At 44.8% G+C, this 19,435-nt stretch overlaps 1 protein-coding gene across 5 annotated transcripts in view; it reads left to right on the forward strand.

The window, feature by feature from the left end:
• The window catches only part of CCDC69 (coiled-coil domain containing 69), a 49,796-nt gene that overhangs the window by 9,754 nt on the left and 20,607 nt on the right, over nucleotides 1-19,435 (forward strand). For all 5 annotated transcript variants that reach the window (XR_011425489.1, XM_070233985.1, XM_070233988.1 and 2 more), the window contains exons 2-7: nucleotides 4,883-4,952; nucleotides 7,301-7,407; nucleotides 7,913-8,000; nucleotides 17,583-17,656; nucleotides 18,683-18,784; nucleotides 19,274-19,393. Coding sequence is in view for 4 of the 5 variants with exons in the window: in XM_070233985.1 (XP_070090086.1) it covers nucleotides 4,883-4,952; nucleotides 7,301-7,407; nucleotides 7,913-8,000; nucleotides 17,583-17,656; nucleotides 18,683-18,784; nucleotides 19,274-19,393 (561 nt within the window). In the remaining variant the exon portion in view is untranslated. The remainder of the gene's footprint in view (nucleotides 1-4,882; nucleotides 4,953-7,300; nucleotides 7,408-7,912; nucleotides 8,001-17,582; nucleotides 17,657-18,682; nucleotides 18,785-19,273; nucleotides 19,394-19,435) is intronic.

Genomic DNA, 19,435 nt, shown 5'->3' on the forward strand with positions numbered 1-19,435 from the left:
GAAGTTGAGGGTCCTCTAAGATCACTTAGATCAACCTGCAAAATGAAGTTTACCTCTTCTTGTATGCTACCAGTGACGGAGAGCTCACTACCACCACCGCACCCCTCCCTCAGATAAAGCAGCTTACCTCTGGTTGGGATAGTTCTGAAATTCTTCTTCCTGTTGAACTGAGACTTCTCCTTGAAACTTCTAGTCCTGGGCCACAGCCCCGCCTTCCAAGGCTGTGGACCACACATTAGCAGCTTCTACCTCGTGACGGTCCTGTGGAGGTTTGAAGACAGTGGGAGGTTTTCTTGCCTGTTCTTGAGGCTGACCAACTATTGTTCTGTTAACAGTCCCTCCTGTAACTTGGTTTTGAGTCTCCTTCCACATCCTGCCAGTTCCTTTTGGACACCTTCCCATTTGTCAGTTTACCCTCCAAAATGCGAGCATATTCGAGGGGGTCTCACCAGGTCCCGTCTGAGCTTGTCTGCTTCTCCACAGCTCTGGACAGTCCTCCCGCTCTACCCTGATTCTGTGTGCTTTTGGCAGCCATATCCCACTGCAGACCAGCTGTGCTTCAGGTTGAACCCGGGGCAGGACTCCAGTCTGCTTGATGACAAGAAGCTGGGCCCAGAACTGTGCATGTCACCAAGACATAGGGGCCCTGTTTCCAGCTTTCTTAGTTGAAAGGCTGCCCTGGCCTTCAGGACTGAGGAGAATTTCTGTTCCAACCCTGACCCATCACAGATAGAGAAACTGAGGTCCAGGGAGGGGAAGGAACTTCCCTAAAGTCACACAGTAAAGCTGGAACCCAGGTCTCCTGGCGTGTCCCCCAGTCCTGGGTTCCCCTACATCTGGTGCTGCCAGCTGCCACCTCCGTAGCTTTCTTCTCCCAAGTCTCCGTTGACTCAGGAAGCTGCCACCCCTCTTCCAGAGCTCAGTCCGGATACCCCGCCCGGCCCTAGGCCTCCCGACTCTGCTCTTGGAAGGGGAAATTCTTGCGTTCCCCCGACACCCCCCAAGCTCCTGTCCTCTCCCACTGCAGGGTGAACTCTGCGCCGTGACCCCCAAGGAGGAAGTGGCCAGGCTCCAACCTGGGGATTTTCCTTGCAGTCATTGCTTATCAATTCCTCCTCAGCTCTGGGCTGTGTCTTCAGGCTTTTGCAAGCATCAGAATCACCTGGATAGACTGGTAGACTGGCGCTTCCCAGCACACACACCACCCTCGAACTGGGTCTGGGGAGCTGTGTTAGGCATGCACTCCAGGTGGTTCTATAGCGGGCCTAGAAATTCCTGGAAATACTGTTCTGGGCATCCTAACAGATACTGGGGCAAATCCAAAGTGGATTTCAAAAACGGTCCCTGTCCTCAAGGAGCCCCTTGGACTAGCAGGAGAAACACAGGTCACCAGATAGGAACTCGCAGAGTGTCTGAACAGGCCCTGGAGGGTAGAACCAATAGGAGCTAACTCAGCCCTGGGGAGAAACCGAGGAGAAATGATAAATGAGCTGGGCCCGGAGGCCTGAGAAATTATCGACCATATGTCATGCTGGGATGGTCTTGAGCAGCTTGGGGTGGTCTTGAACACACGGATAGCATGTTAGGGCTAAGAGCACGATAGGTTGTTTTGACCTGGCAAATTTGCCAACATTTTTTTAAAAGTGATACTATTCCATGTTGGCAAGTTTGCGGTAAAACTGGCTTTCTTGTGTGCTATTAGTGAATTAAGTTATCGAATCTTTCTGGAGGGTAGAGGTGGAATTTCAGATGTCTAAAAAAATCTTATAAATCAGTATGTTCACTAAAGCATAATTTGGAAATTAAAAAGTGGAAAGGACCTAAATCCTCCACAGCAGATTCATGATTCAATTCATGCAGAAGGATGTAATATTTCAGTCATTAAAATTGATATATTTACAGAATATTTAATGCCATGGAGTAAATGCTCATAGTATATTTGAAGAAGTCAGATATAAGAAAGTATCTGTAATATTCCAATAATGAATAAACATACATATTCCTCACTACTCTAATTGAAAAAAGATGTTTACAAATATTTAAATATTAAGAAAATGAGGGAAGAGAGGGGTGGACTGAGGACAGGCCGGGAAGGGCCTTGGCAGTCGTCCTGAGGGAGGTATGCGGGGGGTGGTTTTGTCGGGATCTGGGGACCTGAGCACACGGCCACGTCCTGCCTGTGGCCTGGAAGCTGTTGGTGGAGAAGAGTTTCTCCCCTTTCTGAAGTTGTTTTGGTGGGGAAGGCAGCTTGTTCTGAGCTTTATGATCTTAGTTCAGGCTACCCGAGGCCTCTGGCAGCCCAAGAGGTCCACCGGAACACCGGGGGCTCTGCGTTCCTGCCATGGTTTCAAACAGAAGGTAATAAACTCACGGCATGTTTAAGATCTTAGAATATGCCAGAGTTCCAGGCACATTATCTTCCCTAATCCTTGAAACGACCTCATGAGGAAACCGAGCCCTGGAGGGGCCGTACAGTCACGTGTGTTGGCTTTAGGATTGGAATCCAGATCTGGGTGATTCTAGAATCCCAGTTCTTAACCACGCTACTCCCGTCTCGGAGGTTCTGAGACATGGTTCTGATGCTGATTTTGACATCCGGGTGCCGTGGGACGGTGTCTCACCTCCCCTAGCTTCGGTTTGCTCACCGGTGATCACCCCTGCCTCGCGGGGCTGTTGAGAGGAGCTGAGACCAGACGCCCAGAGTTCGAACGCCGAGGGGATCTCAGTTACGCTAAGACATCCTCACCTCTACTGCACCAGGGAGGAAGCGGGAGCTCCAAGGAGGGACAGGATTTGTCCGAGTATGTGGAAGAGCCGTGACTGGAGTTCAGGAATTCTCACTCCCATAAAAATGGTGCCCAGATTAGCGGACCCAGTGGTGGCAACAGGGACAAGACGACCATTGTGTTATCTCCTCCTTCCTCCAGCCCAGGGTGGAGAGGCTGGCTCCTGTCGCTTTCCCAGATTCCTGTGTTGACAGCTTCCCTGGCTTGTGCCTGAGCTAGGTGTCCCCTCTCCCCCGGGAAGGGGGGCCAGGTCTCCACAGGGTGGATGGAGAGCTCCACTGTCAGGCGTGCCCAGCCACCGAGCAGATTTGGGGTGCCAGGGCCTGGGGGAGGCACAGTGCGTCCCTCAGTTTGCCGGGGGCTCACATTGTGCCAGGCTCTGTGCTGGGCACTGTGGAGCAAGAGCAGAATGTTCTAGAAGTCCTCCCTTGATTCATCTTCCCTCCCCAGCCAGAAGTGTGCTTTCTAGCTGCATTTCAGTTTTTCTTGAATTCAGGAGACTTTCAATAATTTTTATTCTAATGACGACTTTAAAAAGTCTGTTACTGGGGCCAGCCCGGTGGCGCAGAGGTTAAGTGCGCACATTCTGCTTTGGCGGCCCTAGGTTCGCCAGTTCAGATCCCAGGTGCGGACATGGCACCACTTGGCAAGCCATGCTGTGGCAGGCGTCCCACATATATAAAGTAGAGGAAGATGGGCACGGATGTTAGCTCAGGGCCAGCCTTCCTCAGCAAAAAGAGGAGGATTGGCAGCAGATGTTAGCTTAGGGCTAATCTTCCTCCCAAAAAGAAAACTGTTACCATAGTAAAAAGTAAAGTTTTTCTTTTACAGTGATCTTTATTATTGAACAGTTTCATAGGTTGACTTATTTCTAAAAGTGTTTCTTAAAATGAGGTCTAGAATATCGTTTTTCTTTCTTTTTTTTTTTTAAGACCATCTTGAAAGGTGTACAAAAGAGCTTAAATTTTTTTCTACCCCCAATCCTGGTCCAGCGTCCAGGGCCAGACCTTGACCAGCTTTCCACCTATCTGGTGTGAAATGAGAAGATTGAAGGTGTGAGCGTGCGGCGAACGCTGAGTATGGATGTCAGTGCCCTTTCCCAGCAGAACTGTCTTGAGCTTTCCTTACTGTGTTCTGGAAGGTTAAAATGTCCTCTGTTTTATGAAATGACAGTGATAGTCTGTAAATAATTTTTTTAGCATCCTTACTCATCGACCCGTATCAACTCTCCTATTTAAAAATATTATTTATGAAAACTGAGGATCTGGGGGCCCTGACACCACTTTGCGGTGCAGCCCTTCTGCATCAGTTCTGTCCTCAGATCAGATTCAACCAACACTGGGCAAGGCTGGTTAAAATGCCCACTGGGTATGGCTCAAATACTTGACTCTGCCAATTCTCCCCTAATCGACCTTGATCCAGTCCTGACCTGCTTCAGCCTTCTCATCTTCAAATTGCGGGTAGTCCTATTTCCCAGGGTCCTTCTGAAGATGAGCTAAGATCATGTAGATAAGACAGCATGGTGCCCGATACATGCTAATTCCGGTATCTCACCCCGTCTGTCAAGTTAAGTACTACTGTTTCCTGTATCTGGGGAACAGCCCCTTCTAACAGAGAACAAGCGCGGGTGAATCCGTGGTGTGAACTCTGATGCTCTGCCCTCAGTGCAGGGAATTTGGCTGGCAATTGTGGTGGCCACAGGCCCTGAGGAGAAAGGGGAATTGCCTCTGAACTAGGGGGTCACTGGGGTGAAGGTAATTGTAGAAAGTCTGGCCAAGCCCCAGGAGAAGGTGGAGGTGGGCAGGAAGAGCCCCATGGCGGGTGGCAGGAACCAGACCACAGGAATCCAAGGAGAGGGCAACCAGCATCAAACTCCCTGCTGAGGGTTTTCCTGACCAAGATGAGAAATCCAGGTCTGGGAACCCGTTCCCTACAGAGGGAGTGTGAGGGAGGCAGCCTAAGTGGACTGGGCACAGGGCAGGGTCTGGCATACTGGAAGTCTTGTCTTGCCTTTGGAAGAATCCTACTGTAGCATCCATCCTCACATTTACCTCCTCCCCTCTACCTTTACCTCATTGTTGTCTCATTTCTTCCAGAGGCGCCAAGAACCAGATCAGCCACCCAGACCAGAGCCACAGGAACTAGGTCCCCTCAATGGAGATACAGGTAAATAGCCAACCCTATAAACATCCTCCCCGATATCCATGAGGTTTCCTACTTTATAATCAACACAGGTGATATAGTTACTTAATTATCTCATGAGATCTTATGTAGGTTACATTAATAGGAATATGATGTCTGAAATCAGGGAGGTGATAATCCTGACCTGAACTTCCCTGTTCCTGGCTGTTGGTACCACACCTGTAGTGTCGAGTTTATTTCTGCAAAGTACATCTTCAGAGTAATCCAGAAAAATTGGAGGGAGTAGAGTGGAGAAAGATGAGGCTGGTGAGGACTCTGGAAACCATGTCCTATAAAGAACAGTTAAAGGAACAGAGGATGTTCTACCTGGAAAGAAGATGTTGTAATAAAACACAATGGTTCTCTCCGAGTGTCTGAAGTGCCCTCAAGAAGATAAGTGAGCCTGGTTCAGTGTGACCCAGAGGTCAACTAGGGCCTCGAAGTAGCAGGAACAGGCAGGCAGAATTCAGGTTCAATCTCAAAGGATTTTTTATGTGGTTGTTGGTTTAAAACCATCTGAGCTATCGAGTAATAGAGGAAGTCTTCATCTCCGAAAGTGTTTACTTACGGCCTGGAAGCTGTCAGGGATGTTGTAGGGGAAGTTCAAACATCACATAAGCAGCTAGATCAGAATTCGGGGATTCTCCCACCTGCTGTGCATAGAGTTACCTGGGGGAACTTCGGAGACATGGATGCTGGGGCCCTACCCAGACCAGGGAAGCGAGACTCCCCGGGAGCTGAGGAATCTGCATTGTAAGTGACAATGTATCTTCTTAATAAGCTTCTCCCCAGCTGCAGCCAGCCTGGTACTGGTCTCGTGGACCAAAGTTTGGGGCCCTGAGCCAAATGACTGGTGAGAGTCTGGGGCTCTCTCATCTTGACCACTGCCATCCCCTAGGACGCAGGGCACCGACTCACTCCTCCCCCTCTGCCGATGGGCTGACCATGGTGTCCGTGTCGGGGTTGGCGTCTCCTTTCCGGCCCCTTCCTCACATTCTCCTCATACCCTTTGCCGGACCCTCCGCACAGAGTTCTGTAATAACACCAACACTAATAACAATGCGAACAGCGCTGGTATTGGCCTCGAATGCTTGTCACGAGCACCCACGATCATTTAGAGGACGATAGAGAACACTGGTTGAGCTCCTCCCAGTGCCTGGCACCACACTTACTTTTTGTGCATCAGCAGGCAGAATACGGTGGCCGTGGGGAGCATCTGCCTTGGAAGCAGAGGGCTCAGGTTCATAGCCCTTCCCCCGACTGTGAAATGAGTGATCTTCAGCAAGTTGCCTCATTTCCCTGCCCCTCAGTTTCCTCGTCTGTGAGATGTGTCTCATCATAGTCCCCACCGCATTGGGTGGCTGTGAGGATGGAGTGAGTCATACCTGTGAGGCTTGTGAAACAGAGCTGGGCATGGTAAGCTGTCAGGGTCCCCTCCCTGCTCTTACTATTTTTATTGCCATTGTTTTCTGATTTACTCATCTCAATAGCCCTGTGAGGAAGGTATTGTTATTACCCTGATTTCACATATTGGGTAACTGAGGCACAGAGAGGCTGGGTCCCTGCCTTAGCTCATACCCAGAGCCTGTCAGCCTCAGAGTGCCATTGGCAGGGCCTGTTCCGGAGTTTCCCCGAGCAAGGGCTAGACTTCCTGTTTGCATCTCCTTCCTGCTCACAGCAACTCCTGTGCCTCCAGCTCGGGAGATACTGAAGGTGACAGAGAGGTCACACACTCAGATGCTCACAGGACCCCCACCCCCCAGCAGCAAAGGCAAGGGATGAAATGGCCCCATATGCACCTGCCCAGTAGGGAGAGCTGAGGAGTGCGCAAAAAGCAGAGCCACGTCCTGGCCAGAGCAGGAGGCCGCTGCCCCTCAGCTCCAGCTCCTGGTCGACGTGAAAGCACACACTGCCAGGTCTTTGGCTGCTTCAAGAAAAGTTGGAAATCTCTATTAAGTAAAAACTACCCAGTTATTTAAAAAATTGTGTTCCCTCTTTTTTGATTTTTCCAAAGAGTTTGAGATCAGCAACTAATTTTTTTTTGGTTTAGATCTTGGGTAGGGCAAATAGAACATCTTCTGGGCTGCATCTGTCCTGCGAGGTACCAGCTCTGCTGTAGATGCTGGGGGGCAGGATGAGACCACTTGCTCCTGCCTTGAAGGAGGGTCTGCAAAGCTGGAGAGATCTGAGGGGCTGCCTCTGGAGGTTGGTCCCCAAATGAAACCGTTCTTGAGTGGAGACCAGGGTTCCCACGTCGTAGCCCCGGCCTCCCTTTCTCCTGGGCCCTGACCCCATCTCTGCTCTGTGTGATTTTTTTGCTTCCTCACCTATAGCCACCACTGTCCAGCTCTGTGCATCTGAGGAGGCTGAGCAGCACCAGAAGGAAATAGCCAGAATTCTCCAGCAACATGAAGAGGACAGGAAGAATTGGGCACAACAGGTAAGTCCAGGTGACCCCACCCCTTTCTTTTCCTCCTGCTCAGCTAACCTCACTCAATCCCAGAGTGAGGACCAACTTTGGGTTTTATTGTTGTTGTAAGGATCTCTTACCCCTTTGGCCAAGAAAGGAGTCCTTTGTCGAACAAATATTTGTAACTGCTCACGTGTAATTCATTATGTGCAAAGACAGGTGGTGGAGATCCTCGAACACGGTCGAAGGGCTTCCTGCCCTGAGTGGGCATCAGGGTTAGAAGACTCCAAAATCCCTTTCCATCTAGATAACTCTCTGGGAGCCCCCTTCTAAGCCTAGAGAAGACAGAGTCTGTGCACCTGCTGTATCTTGAAGGTCTTGTACCCTCTCTGAGCACGTGTCATTGCTATCACTCAGATGAGGGGGTGGGACTCTGATCACCAACCTCCACAAAGCTCCAGGGGTCTGTGAGTGGATCAGTGAGGCCACGCAGAACCTGCTCAGTCTCATCCTGCTGGGGACCCTCCGCCCCCAGGTGGAGAAGGAGAGGGAGCTCGAGCTTCGAGAGAAACTGGACGAGCAGCGAAGAGGCTTGGAGGGAGAGCATGAGCAGAGCCTGCAAGGTAAGGAGGGAGATGCTCCAGTAGGGAGGGCATGGAAGCATCCTTCTTCTGTCCCTAGCTGCTGAGTTCACAGGGGCACTCCCACTGGCCCTCCCGCCTACAGCGGGCCACAAGCAGCTGGCTGCTTCAGGCCTGGAGTCGGCAGGGTCCTTGGGCTGACCTTTGGGGCATGGCTTTAAAAGTCTGACACCATGCTTTGTTTCACCTTAGTTGAGGGGAGTTTTTTTCCTTCCATTTTTAAAAGCAATTCATATTCCTTAAAGGAAATTTGGAAAACCTAGACAAATTGAATTTTTAAATATCCATATTCCTCCTCCACAATGATGACAGCTCTTACAGTTTATGGTTAGGTTGATTATTTTTTTTCAAGTAACTTTCTTACCTTTTATATGCGATGAGATCATTGTAGAAAATTTAGAATCTACAGAATAAACAAAGAGATCTTACAGATCTCAGACTCTGCAGCCACGGTCCCTGGGTTTGAATCCTAGCTCTACACTTACCAGCTGTGTCGCCTTGAAGAAGCTAGTTAACCTCATTCCTAAGGTCTATAAGAATTAAATGAGTCAACTTAATTAGATAGGATTTAGACTGGTGCCTGACATTTCGCAAGGTACTTAGCAAATAATTATTAGCACTTATTTTATTATTGAGGAAATTAAAATTGTATGTAATTTCACCCAAAATTAGTCACTGTTGCATCTTTGATATAGATCCCTTTCATTTCTCTTTTTGTGTATATACCTGGAATATACATCTATATATATATATGTACTTATGGGAAGAAGATAAATTGTTTTTTTCACTTTGAATTATGTTAGCATCTTGTCATTAAACTTCTGTAACCACATAGCAGTCCGATGTGTACCCTTCTTCAGTGAACTGAGCCCCTTTGATTAGGCATGTTGATAATTTCAAACTTTTCCATTGTTTATAATAGCAATGAGACTTACACAGTGAACCCCGTTTTGTAAAATCTTTGCCACATTCATGATTTTATTGTTAGAATAACATCCTAGAGCCAGCCCTGATGGCCCAGCGATTAAATTTCAGTGCACTCCACATCAGCTGCCCAGGTTGGGTTCCTGGGCGAGGAACCACACCACTCATCTGTCAGTAGCCATGCTGTGGCAGTGGCTCACATGGAAGAACCAGAGGAACTTACAACTAGAATATACAGCTATGCACTGGGGCTTTGAGGCTGGGGAGAAGGAAGAAAAAATGAGGAAGATTGGCAACAGATATTAGCTTAGGGCAAATCTTCCACTGCACACACACATGAAAAAAGAAGAACATCCTAGTAGAGTGGTGTGGCAATGTTTATGTATATAGATTTTTATTTTGGTAAAATACATATAATGTAAGATTTACCTACCATTGGTGACATTCAGCACATTCACAGTGCCCTGCAACCATCACCACTATCCAGTTCCAGAACATTCTCATAATCCTAAAGTAAACCCCATACCCACCAAGCATACTTCCATACTTTCCCCCCAGCCTCTGACAGCCACCTATCCGCTCTCTGTCTCCTGGCTTTGTCCATTGTGGACACTCATATAAATCCAATCGGACAACTGTGGCCCCACATCTGGCTTCCTTCACTCAGCCTAATGTTCCCAAGGCTCATCCACTCTGCAGCATGCATTTGCACTTTATTCCTTTCTCCTCCCGTTTTTAAAATTTTTCCATTCCATTCCTTTTTGTGGCTGAACAATATTCCATTGCATGGACATACCGCACTTTGTTATCCATTTCTAAGTTGATGGACACCTGGGCTGCCTCCACCCTTTGGCCACTGTGAATAGTGCCACTAGTACAAGCACCTGCTTGATCACCTGTTTTTAATTCCCCTGAGTGTACACCTAGGAGAAGATTGCTAGGTCATACAGTAATTCTATGCTTAAGTTTTTGAGAAAACACCAAACTGTTTTCCACAGTGGCTGCACCACTTTACATTCCCATCAGCAATGTGCAAGGGTTCCATTTGCACCACATCCTTGCCAACACTTGTTAGTTTCTATTGATGTTGTTGCTATTATTATCATCATTATTATCATTATTAATGAGTGCAAAGTGGTATGTTATTATGGTTTTGATTTGCATTTCCCTAGTGACTAATTTTGCTGAGCATCTTTTCACATGCTTCTTGGCCATTCGTATATCTTCTTTGGAGAAGGTTATGTATATTTTTGACGCTACTGAAATTGACCTAGAAAATGTTTTGCCAATTTTTCCTTTAACCATCAGTATTTGCAGGCCCTTTCCCCAGAATTATTTATCTTTTAAAAATACAGTTAAGGGGCCAGCCCAGTGGCATAGTGGTTAAGTCCATACATGCCGCTTCAGTGGCCCGGAGTTTGCAGGTTCAGATCCCAGGCACGGACCTAGCCCACTCATCAAGTCACGCTGCGGCGGCATCCCACGTAAAGCAGAGGAAGATTGGCACAGGTGTTAGCTCAGCGACAATCTTCCTCAAGCAAAAAGAGGAGGATCGGCAACAGATGTTAGCTCAGGGCCAATCTTCCTCACACACACACACACACACACAAATACAATTAAGATGATTTTATATGTGAAACTTTGTATCCTGTTCTTTCATTTAACATTGTGTCAAACATATTTCCAAGTAATTGTGCTGCTACTAAAATGTTTATAAGGACTAGACCATTGCATACATGGTTTTCGTTATTTCTCGTGAGTCTAGGCATCAGGATTTTAACTACTGTAAATAACACTGCACTAAATGTCTTTTGCATAAAGATGTGCCCACATTTCACATTATGTCCTTGGATTCCCAGAAATGGAATAACTAGAACAGAGGTCTGAACAATTTTAAGATTCTTGAAACATATTGCAACATTAGCACAAAATGTTCTGAAATGGAATTGAGGCCCTTGCCCTGGGAATGTGTGGAGCTGCATTTTAATGCTAATACACCCTGTGACACTGGGCCTGTCATTCAACCTCAGTTCAGTTTCTGTCTCTAAACTCTACCTTCTCTACCTCACAAGGCTATTTGGGGAAAACAGCTTTGTTCTCCAAGCGTCACTTTGATATTATTTTCAGCATTATTAATACATGGATAAGAAAAATTTCCTATTGTAAAAACCCCAGAAGAGAAGGAACTGCCTGTCTTGTTTCGATCAGTCGGACTTCTTCCACAGTTATTTTTATTTTTCTATTTTTTATTTTTTATAGTTATTTTTAAAATTGCTTGGCACATATTAGGTGCTACATTAGCATGTATGAAATGAATGAATAAAAGCATAGCATGGGGGAAATATGTAGGATTTTTATTTGTTCGGGGGAAGTACACAGACAACTGGGAGAAGGTAGTGGTGGTTTTTCACATTTGATGACCCTTTGTTGTCTTTTATTTTCTACATTTGTTTCTCTTTTTTAAATTATCATACAGTAAAATTGACTTTTGTTGGTGTGCAGTTCCATAAATCCTAACACATGTATAGATTAATGTAACCATCCCCGTAATTGGATACAAAATATCCCATCACCCCCAAAACACTCTCTCAGGCTGCCCTTCGGTACTCACATCCTCCCCGACCCCAACCCCTGGCAGCCACTGATATGTTCTCCATCGCTATAGTTTTCTTTTCAAGGCTGTTGTATAAACAAAATAATACAGTATGTTTTGGGCTTTTTTTTAAAGATTGGCACCTGAGCTAACATCCATTGCCAATCTTTTTTTTTCCTTCTTCTCTCCAAAGCCCCCCAGTACCTAGTTGCATATTGTAATTGTGGTCCTTCTGATTGTGCTATGTGGGACGCCACCTCAGCATGGCCTGACGAGCCGTGCCATGTCCACGCCCAGGATCCGAACCGGTGAAACCCTGGGCTGCCGAAGTGGAGTGCGCGAACTTAACCACCCGGCCTTGGGGCCCGCCCCTACAGTATGAATTTGATATCAGCCTCTTTCACTCATCATGATGTCTTTGAGATTCATCCACATTGTTGCGTGTATCGACAGTTGTTCTTTTTCATTGCTGAGTTGTGTTCCATTGTTTACTCATTCACTCGTTGTGGGACATTTGGATTGTTTCCAGCTGGAAGCGATAATGAATAGAGCTCTTCTAAACATTCATGTACAGGTTTTTGTGTGGACATCGTTTCCGTTTCTCTTGGGTAAATACATAGGAGTGGGATTGACAGGTCATATCATAAATGTGTGTTCAGTTTTATGAGAAATGACTAAACTATTTTCCTGAGTGACCATCATTTCATGTTCCCATTAGCAATGTATGAGCTCCACTATTCTTTCTTGCTAACACTTGTCAATATTTTTAATTTTCGCTGTTCTAATAGGTGTCCTGTGATATCTCATTGTGGGTTTAATTTGCATTTCAATAATGACTAATGTTGAACATCTTTTCTTGTGCTTTGCTGTGTGTATATCCTCTGGTCAAATGTCTGTTCAAATCTTTTGCCCATTTTAATTAGCTTATTTGTTCTTACTGCTGAATTTTGAGAGATCTTTATATATTTTGTATACAAGTCCTTTGTATTTGCAAATATTTTCTCCTAGTCTAGGTTTTTTTTTTCATTCTCTTAACACTGTTATTCACAAAGCAAAGCTTTCAATTTTGATAAATTCCAACTTATTGTTTTTTCTTTTATTGATTATGCTTTTGGTGTCATGTCTAAAAACTCTTTACTGAACCCCAGGTAACAAAGATCTTCTACGTTGTCTTCCAAAACTTCATGGTTTGAGTTTTACATTTAGATCTGTGACCCATATAATCATGTGATTTTTCTTCCCTAGACTGTTAATATGGTGGATTACAGTGATTTGAGTTCCAAATATTGAACTAGCCTTGCATTCCTGGCATAAATCCCACTTGATCATGGTATATTATTCTTTTTATATTTTGCTGATTTGATTTGCTAATAATTTACTGAGGACGTTTGTGTCTATGTTCATGAGGGATATTGGTCTGTACCCTCTGTCTGCTTTTAGTATCAGGGTAAAGCTTGCCTCATGGACTGAGCTGGGAAATGTCCCTTCCTCTTCTAGATCTGGAAGAGATTATATAGAGTTGGTATTACATCATTTTTAAATTTTCAGTAGAATTTGCCAGTGAAACCATCTGTGCTTGGATATTTCTTTTCCAGAAATTATTTAAGTACAAGTTCAGATTCTTTAATAGCTATAGGAATGTTCAGGTTATGTATTTTACCTTGGGTGAGTTTCAGTATTTTTTAGTTTTTCAGGAATTGATACGTTTCAACTAAGTTGTCAAGTTCATGTGCATAGAATTGTTCGTAGTGGTCCCTACTATTGTTGTAAATATCTCTGTGTTAAGTTCCTGATATTGGTAATTTGTGTGTTCTCTCTTTTTCATTTTTATTTTTTAATGTTTTTTTTTTTGGTCAGTCCTGCTTGAGGTTTATTAATTCTATTAATCCTTTCTAAGAACCAGCTTTCGGTTTCATTAGTTTTTTTCCTTTCTTTCCATTTTCAATCTCATTGATTTCTGTTATTTCTTATTTCCTTCCTTCTGCTTGCTTAATTATGTTTAGTTAGCCCTTCTCTTTCTGATTTCTTAAACTAGAAGCTTAGATGATTGATTTGCCACCTTTCTGCTTTTCTAACATAAGCGCTTAATGCTATAAATTTCCCCCTAAGCACTGCATTATCTGCATGCCCCAAATTCATGTTTTACATTTTCACTTTTGTTCAGTACAAAATATTTTCTGATTTTCCTTGAGACTTCCTCTTTGGCTCATTGAATATTTAAAGATTTTATTTTTTTCCTTTTTCTCCCCACAGCCCCTCAGTACATAGTTGTATATTCTTCATTGTGGGTCCTTCTAGTTGTGGCATATGGGATGCTGCCTCAGCATGGTTTGATGAGCAGTGCCATGTCCACACCCAGGATTTGAACCAACGAAACACTGGGCCGCCTGCAGTGGAGTGCACAAACTTAACCACTCGGCCATGGGGGCCAGCCCCTCATTGAATCTTTAAAAGTATATTTCTTTCTAAGTGTTTGGAGATTTTCCAGTTCTCTTCCTATTGCTGATTTCCAGGTTGATTCCATTATGGTCAGAGATTGTGGTTTATATTTTACTCCTTTTATAATTTATTAAGGCTTGCTTTATGACTCAGGATATGGTCTATCTCATGAATGTTTCATGTGCACTTGAAACGAATGTGTATTCTGCTATTGTTAGGTTGTATTTTATAAATGAATCAATTGAATCAAGTTGGTAGATGGTCTTGTTCAGTCCGTCTACATTCTTACTGATTTTCTGCTTACTTTTTCTACTGAATACTGAGGAGTGTTGAAGTCTGCAACTATAATTGTGTATTTGTCTATTTTTCCCTTCAGTTCTGTCAGTTTTGAGTTCATACATTTTGAAGAACCATTCTTAGGTGTATAAACATTTAGGATTGTTATATCTTCTTGGAGAATTGATCCCTTTACCATTATGTAATGTCCTTCTTTATCCCTGATCATCTTCCATATTCTTAAGTGTTTTTCCTTTGAAATTAATGTAGCTGCTATAGCTTTTGATTAAAGTTGCTTTTCCACCCTTTTACTTTTAACCTACCTGTGACATATATTTAGTGTGGGTTTCTTGTAAAAAGCACATAGTTTGGGTTTTTAAAATCCATTCTGACATTCTCTTTTATTTGGTGTGTTTGGACCATTTAATTTAATGTTGTTACCGATGTGTTGAATTTAGGTCTGTCATTTTGGTATTTTTTCTGTCTTCCATTTTTCCTTTCCTTCTTTCTTTTTGAGTATTTGAACATTATTTAGCATTCCATTTTAACTTGTCTATTGTCTCTTTTAGTATATCTCTTTGTGTGTGTGAATATATATATATTTAGGGATTGCTCTAAGAATTACACTGTACATAACATCTACTTAGCATTAATATTCTACCACTCCAAGTGGAATGTAGAAACCTTACCATCATGTAGGTCCCTCTATCCTCCCCCCTTTTGATTGTTCTCATCTTATTATTACATCTACATACATTGAATACCCCATCAGACAACATTATACTTTTTGCCTTTAACCATCAATCATGTTTCAAAGAGCTCAAGGGAAGGAGGATAGCCTATTATATTTACCTAGGCATCTCCCAGTTCTGTTGCTCTTCCTACAATCCTTAAGTTCCAAGTTTCCCTCTGGTACCATTTGCTTTCTGTCTGAAGAATTTCCTTGAGCAATTCTTTGACAGAAGCTCTGCTGGTGATGAGTTTCTTTAGTGTTCCTTCATCTGAGAATGTCTTTATTTCACCTTCTTTCTTGAAGGATATTTTCACTATATATAGAATTCTGGATTTACAGTTCTTTTATGTCAGCAGTTTTAACATGTTCTCATTCCTTCTAGTCTTCAAGGTTTCTAATCAGAAATCCACAGTCATTCAAACTGTTGTTTCCTCTAAATAATGCATAATTTTTCTCTGGATCTGTTCTAGATTTTTTCTTTGTCATTAGTTTTCAGAAATGATGTGTCTGGGTGTGGATTTCTTTGGGTTTATTTTGTTTGGGATTCATTGATCTGTAAATTTATGTTTTGCCAAATTTGAGAAGCATTCAACCATCTTTCTTCAAATAGTTTTTCTGCCCTACACTCTTTCTCTTCACTTTCTGAGACTCTGATGACATAAATGTTGGACATTTTGGAATTGTCTTATAGGGCCCTGAGGCTCTGTTCATTTTTTTCCATTATTTTTTCTCTCTGTTCAGATTGGATCATTTCTCTTGATCTATCTTCAAGTTCACCAGCTCTTTCCTATGTCATCGTATTTGTTATTGATCCCACCCAGTGAGGTTTTTTTTTTTCATGTATTGTATTTTTTAGTTTTAAATTTCCTTTTGGCTCTTCTTAATATCTTCTATATATTTGCTAAGACTTTCTATTTTTCCATTCTCTTCTAGAGTCCACCCTTACTTCATGGAGTATTTTTATAGTAGCTGTCTTAAAGTCTCTGTTAATAATTCCAAAATCTGTGGCATCTCAGTGTTGGCATCTGTTGAATGTCTTTTCTCAGGCAGTTGAGATTTTCCTGCTTCTTTGTGTGCTGAGTATTCAGGATTGCATGTTGAGCAATTTTGGATTTGTATGCTGTGCCATTTTGGATTCATATGCTGAGCAATTTTGTATTATATCCTAGACATTTTGAATATTTGAATACATGAGATTCTGGGTCTTGTTTAAATCTATGAGTTCAGTGGTACTTTGAATTCTGGTGTTCTTGCCCAGTCTGCCTGCTACCACTTACTTTTCAGAGTCTGAAAACAGCCGCTCTTTTCATTCTGTCCCGTTTTTATAGCTACATTCAGTAGGACAGAGTGGATGGCGTGTGCTTTCTCCATCTTCCTGGAATCAGCACCTGTCTTGATAGGCAAATTAATTAGGCAAATTAGGCCTGTAATTTTTAAAAATTAAGTAATTTTTTTAAGATTTTATTTTTCCTTTTTCTCCCAAAGCACCCCGGTACAATAGTTGTGTATTTTTAGTTGTGGATCCCTCTAGTTGTGTCATGCAGGATGCTGCCTCAGCATGGCCCGATGAGCGGTGCCATGTCCACGCTCAGGATTCGAACTGGCGAAATCCTGGGCTGCCAAAGCTGAGTGTGCAAACTTAACCACTTGGCCATGGGGCTGGCCCCTAAGTAATTTTTATATAGCTGATCTTATCAGTTTTTGACAGCTCTATCACATTTATGTTACTGAACATTCTTTTCTCTGTGTCAGTGCCCACTGTGATACAGACCCCCTATAAACCTGGTCCTTTGGCTGTATTAAGCTTTCCTTGCCTGTTCTCTCTGTCCTATTTCCCTTCCCAACGATTGATTGGTCATTTCCCTGTTGTCGTCTTTCAGCTGAGACAAGGTTGGAATTTTCCAAAAGGAACTTTGTAGAGGAGGTGGGATGAAAGATATAACTGTGTTGATTTGGGGAATGACAAGTCCAGCTCTATACAGCACGGCCCAGCCTGGGAAGCCCTTGCATGTCCTTTTCTCACCCCTTAGAGATAAGCCAGGCTTATCGACCCATCTCACATTGAGGCAACAGGACTTTTAGATATTTCAAATGATCTCCTCAAGGTTTCCTCTCAGTGTTAAAGAAGCGGAATCAGGACCACGTAGATTTCCTGGCCCCAAATCAAATGTACTTATGGCAGCTTTGTGCCATGGTTCGACAACTAATGATTTAATGATGTCATAATTTGCCTAAGCTAGCTTACACAACATTGACCCTACGCATTTTCCACGGCATGCTGTGGTCTGAGATGAGCAAGCTTGCTGCAGGAGCTTTGGATCTTAGCCTCAGTGAGGTGTGGGTGGCACTCACAATCTGGTAGTTCCTCCCTGGGTATAATTTGTTTCCATTTCCAGGAGCTTTTATTAAATATCTACTATATTTCTGGCACAGCCCCAAGCCCATGAGATAGAGGGATGAACAAGAGCGTTCCCAGATTCTTGGCCCCTGTTGGCCCCTGGTGGTCACCTGGGCTCTCTGGCCCACATGGGGTCTGCTGGAAAGCTTTAGGGTGAAGGGTCTGGGTGTCTGAGCTCACAGAGGTCTCCTTTCCCTACAGTCCTCCGGGCCTCCTATGAGCAGGAGAAAGAAGCCCTTACTCACTCCTTCCACGAGGCCAAGGCAGCCCTGCAGGTGAGCGGGGTTGGGCCATGTCCCTCTCTGAGAGAGGAGGGGAGGACCTGCAGGAAAGCAGCATGGAGCCCAAAGCAGCCAAAGCCGATGGCCTCCACCTGGCTGTGAGGGACAGAGGCAATTGTCTTCCATGTGTCCAGGCCCCTTGATGTGGTGACCAGGCTCAAGAGGACCTGGTTTGAGATCAGGGATGGCCTGTTTTTCCAAGGACTGTTGGGAGGATCTCGGAGACCTCACGGGCCGGGTGCCACTGTGTGATGGGACTGGTGGGTGGATGCACAGGGACCTGTGGAAGTATGAAAAAAAACATCTGACCCTATTTGGCTGGTCAGGGATTTCCTAGAGGGAGTGAGATCTAAGCTGGAACCTGGAGGATGGGTTCTTGCAATTCTTCAGATGAAAAAGAGTAGGAAGGTGCCTTAGGCAGAAAAGCAGTGTGTTTAAAGGCATGGAGGGAAGCAGAAAAAATATGGAACTGAAAGAAGTCCAAGATGTGTAGGGTATAGAATATGGGTGGCAGAGGGAGGCTGGAGAGATGGACAAGGGCCGAATGGTGGGAGCCTGGGAACCCTATTGGGAGGTTGCACTCTTTCCTAAAAGTAATGGGCAAGGTTAGATGGAGGAAATTCTTGGCAGGGGAAGAGGATGGAGACAAGAATGCACCGTGCAGTTGGAGGAGTGATGTGGTGTTTGGCTGCAGGAGAAGGGGCGTAAGGGGAGCAGTGAGAGATGAGACTGAGAAAGTGCATCGAGCTTCATCTGGATGTGCTTTGAATGCCAAGCTAACACAGGTCTTGAGTACCAGGACATTGTCCCCAAGGATGTGGAGAGTCATTCAACTTTATAACCAGAGTGGGGCTGGTATGTTTCAAGCAGGGGTTGAAGTAGTTTAAGCCCACGTAGTCGGGTAGGGTACAGTAAAGACAGACTGAAGAACCCCAAATTGATCCCTCTCTGGGACGTGGAGATGTCCACCTGCAGTCGTTATGCACCAGACTGTGATCATCTTCCCGCCTCATTCTCCAGGAGACCATTGACGGACTGACCTCCCAGCTGGAGGCCTTCCAGGCCAAGATGAAGAGAGTAGAGGAGTCCATTCTGAGCCGAGACTATAAGAAGCACATCCAGGTAGGTGGCAGTACATCTGGGGGTCTTTCCTTCTTGAACCTCCAAGGAGGTTAGGGTCTGGGCAACAGGAAAGGCCAGTCCCTCTTCAACGACAGGGCTCAGACCTGACACTCTTACCAGCCTAGAAGAAACAGGGTCCCCATGTCACTGAGGGGGAAAGAAGGCTCAGAGAGAGGCATATGGGATAGTAAAGTGCTCAGGCTCTGGGTTCAGAGAGAAGTAGGTGCAAAGAGCAAACCTACCACTGGGCACATGTGACTTAACCTGTCTGAACCACTGTGTCCTTGCCTGTGATGGTACTAGCACATGCCTCAAGAGCTGTTATTAGAATAGAATGAGATAAAGCATATTAAGAACTCACCATGGGCCAAGAGAGGGAGGTGACTTGTGTAAGTCAAACTGTGAGCTGGAGGCAGAAAGGGGAGGAGGGAGGTAGCCCATGCCCCTCCGCCTGCTGTTCTGATGAGGTCACTCTATGTCCCTGTCTAGGATCATGGGAGCCCCAGCCAGTTCTGGGAGCAGGAGCTGGAGAGCTTGCATTTTGTCATCGAGATGAAGAACGAGCGTATTCATGAGCTAGACAAGCGGCTGATCCTCATGGAAACAGTGGTATGTGGGTGGAGGCGGCTGGGGGATGCAACCTCAGTGCTC

The sequence above is a fragment of the Equus caballus genome, chromosome 14 (assembly GCF_041296265.1).
Source record: "Equus caballus isolate H_3958 breed thoroughbred chromosome 14, TB-T2T, whole genome shotgun sequence".
In the NCBI taxonomy this organism is placed as follows: domain Eukaryota; kingdom Metazoa; phylum Chordata; class Mammalia; order Perissodactyla; family Equidae; genus Equus; species Equus caballus.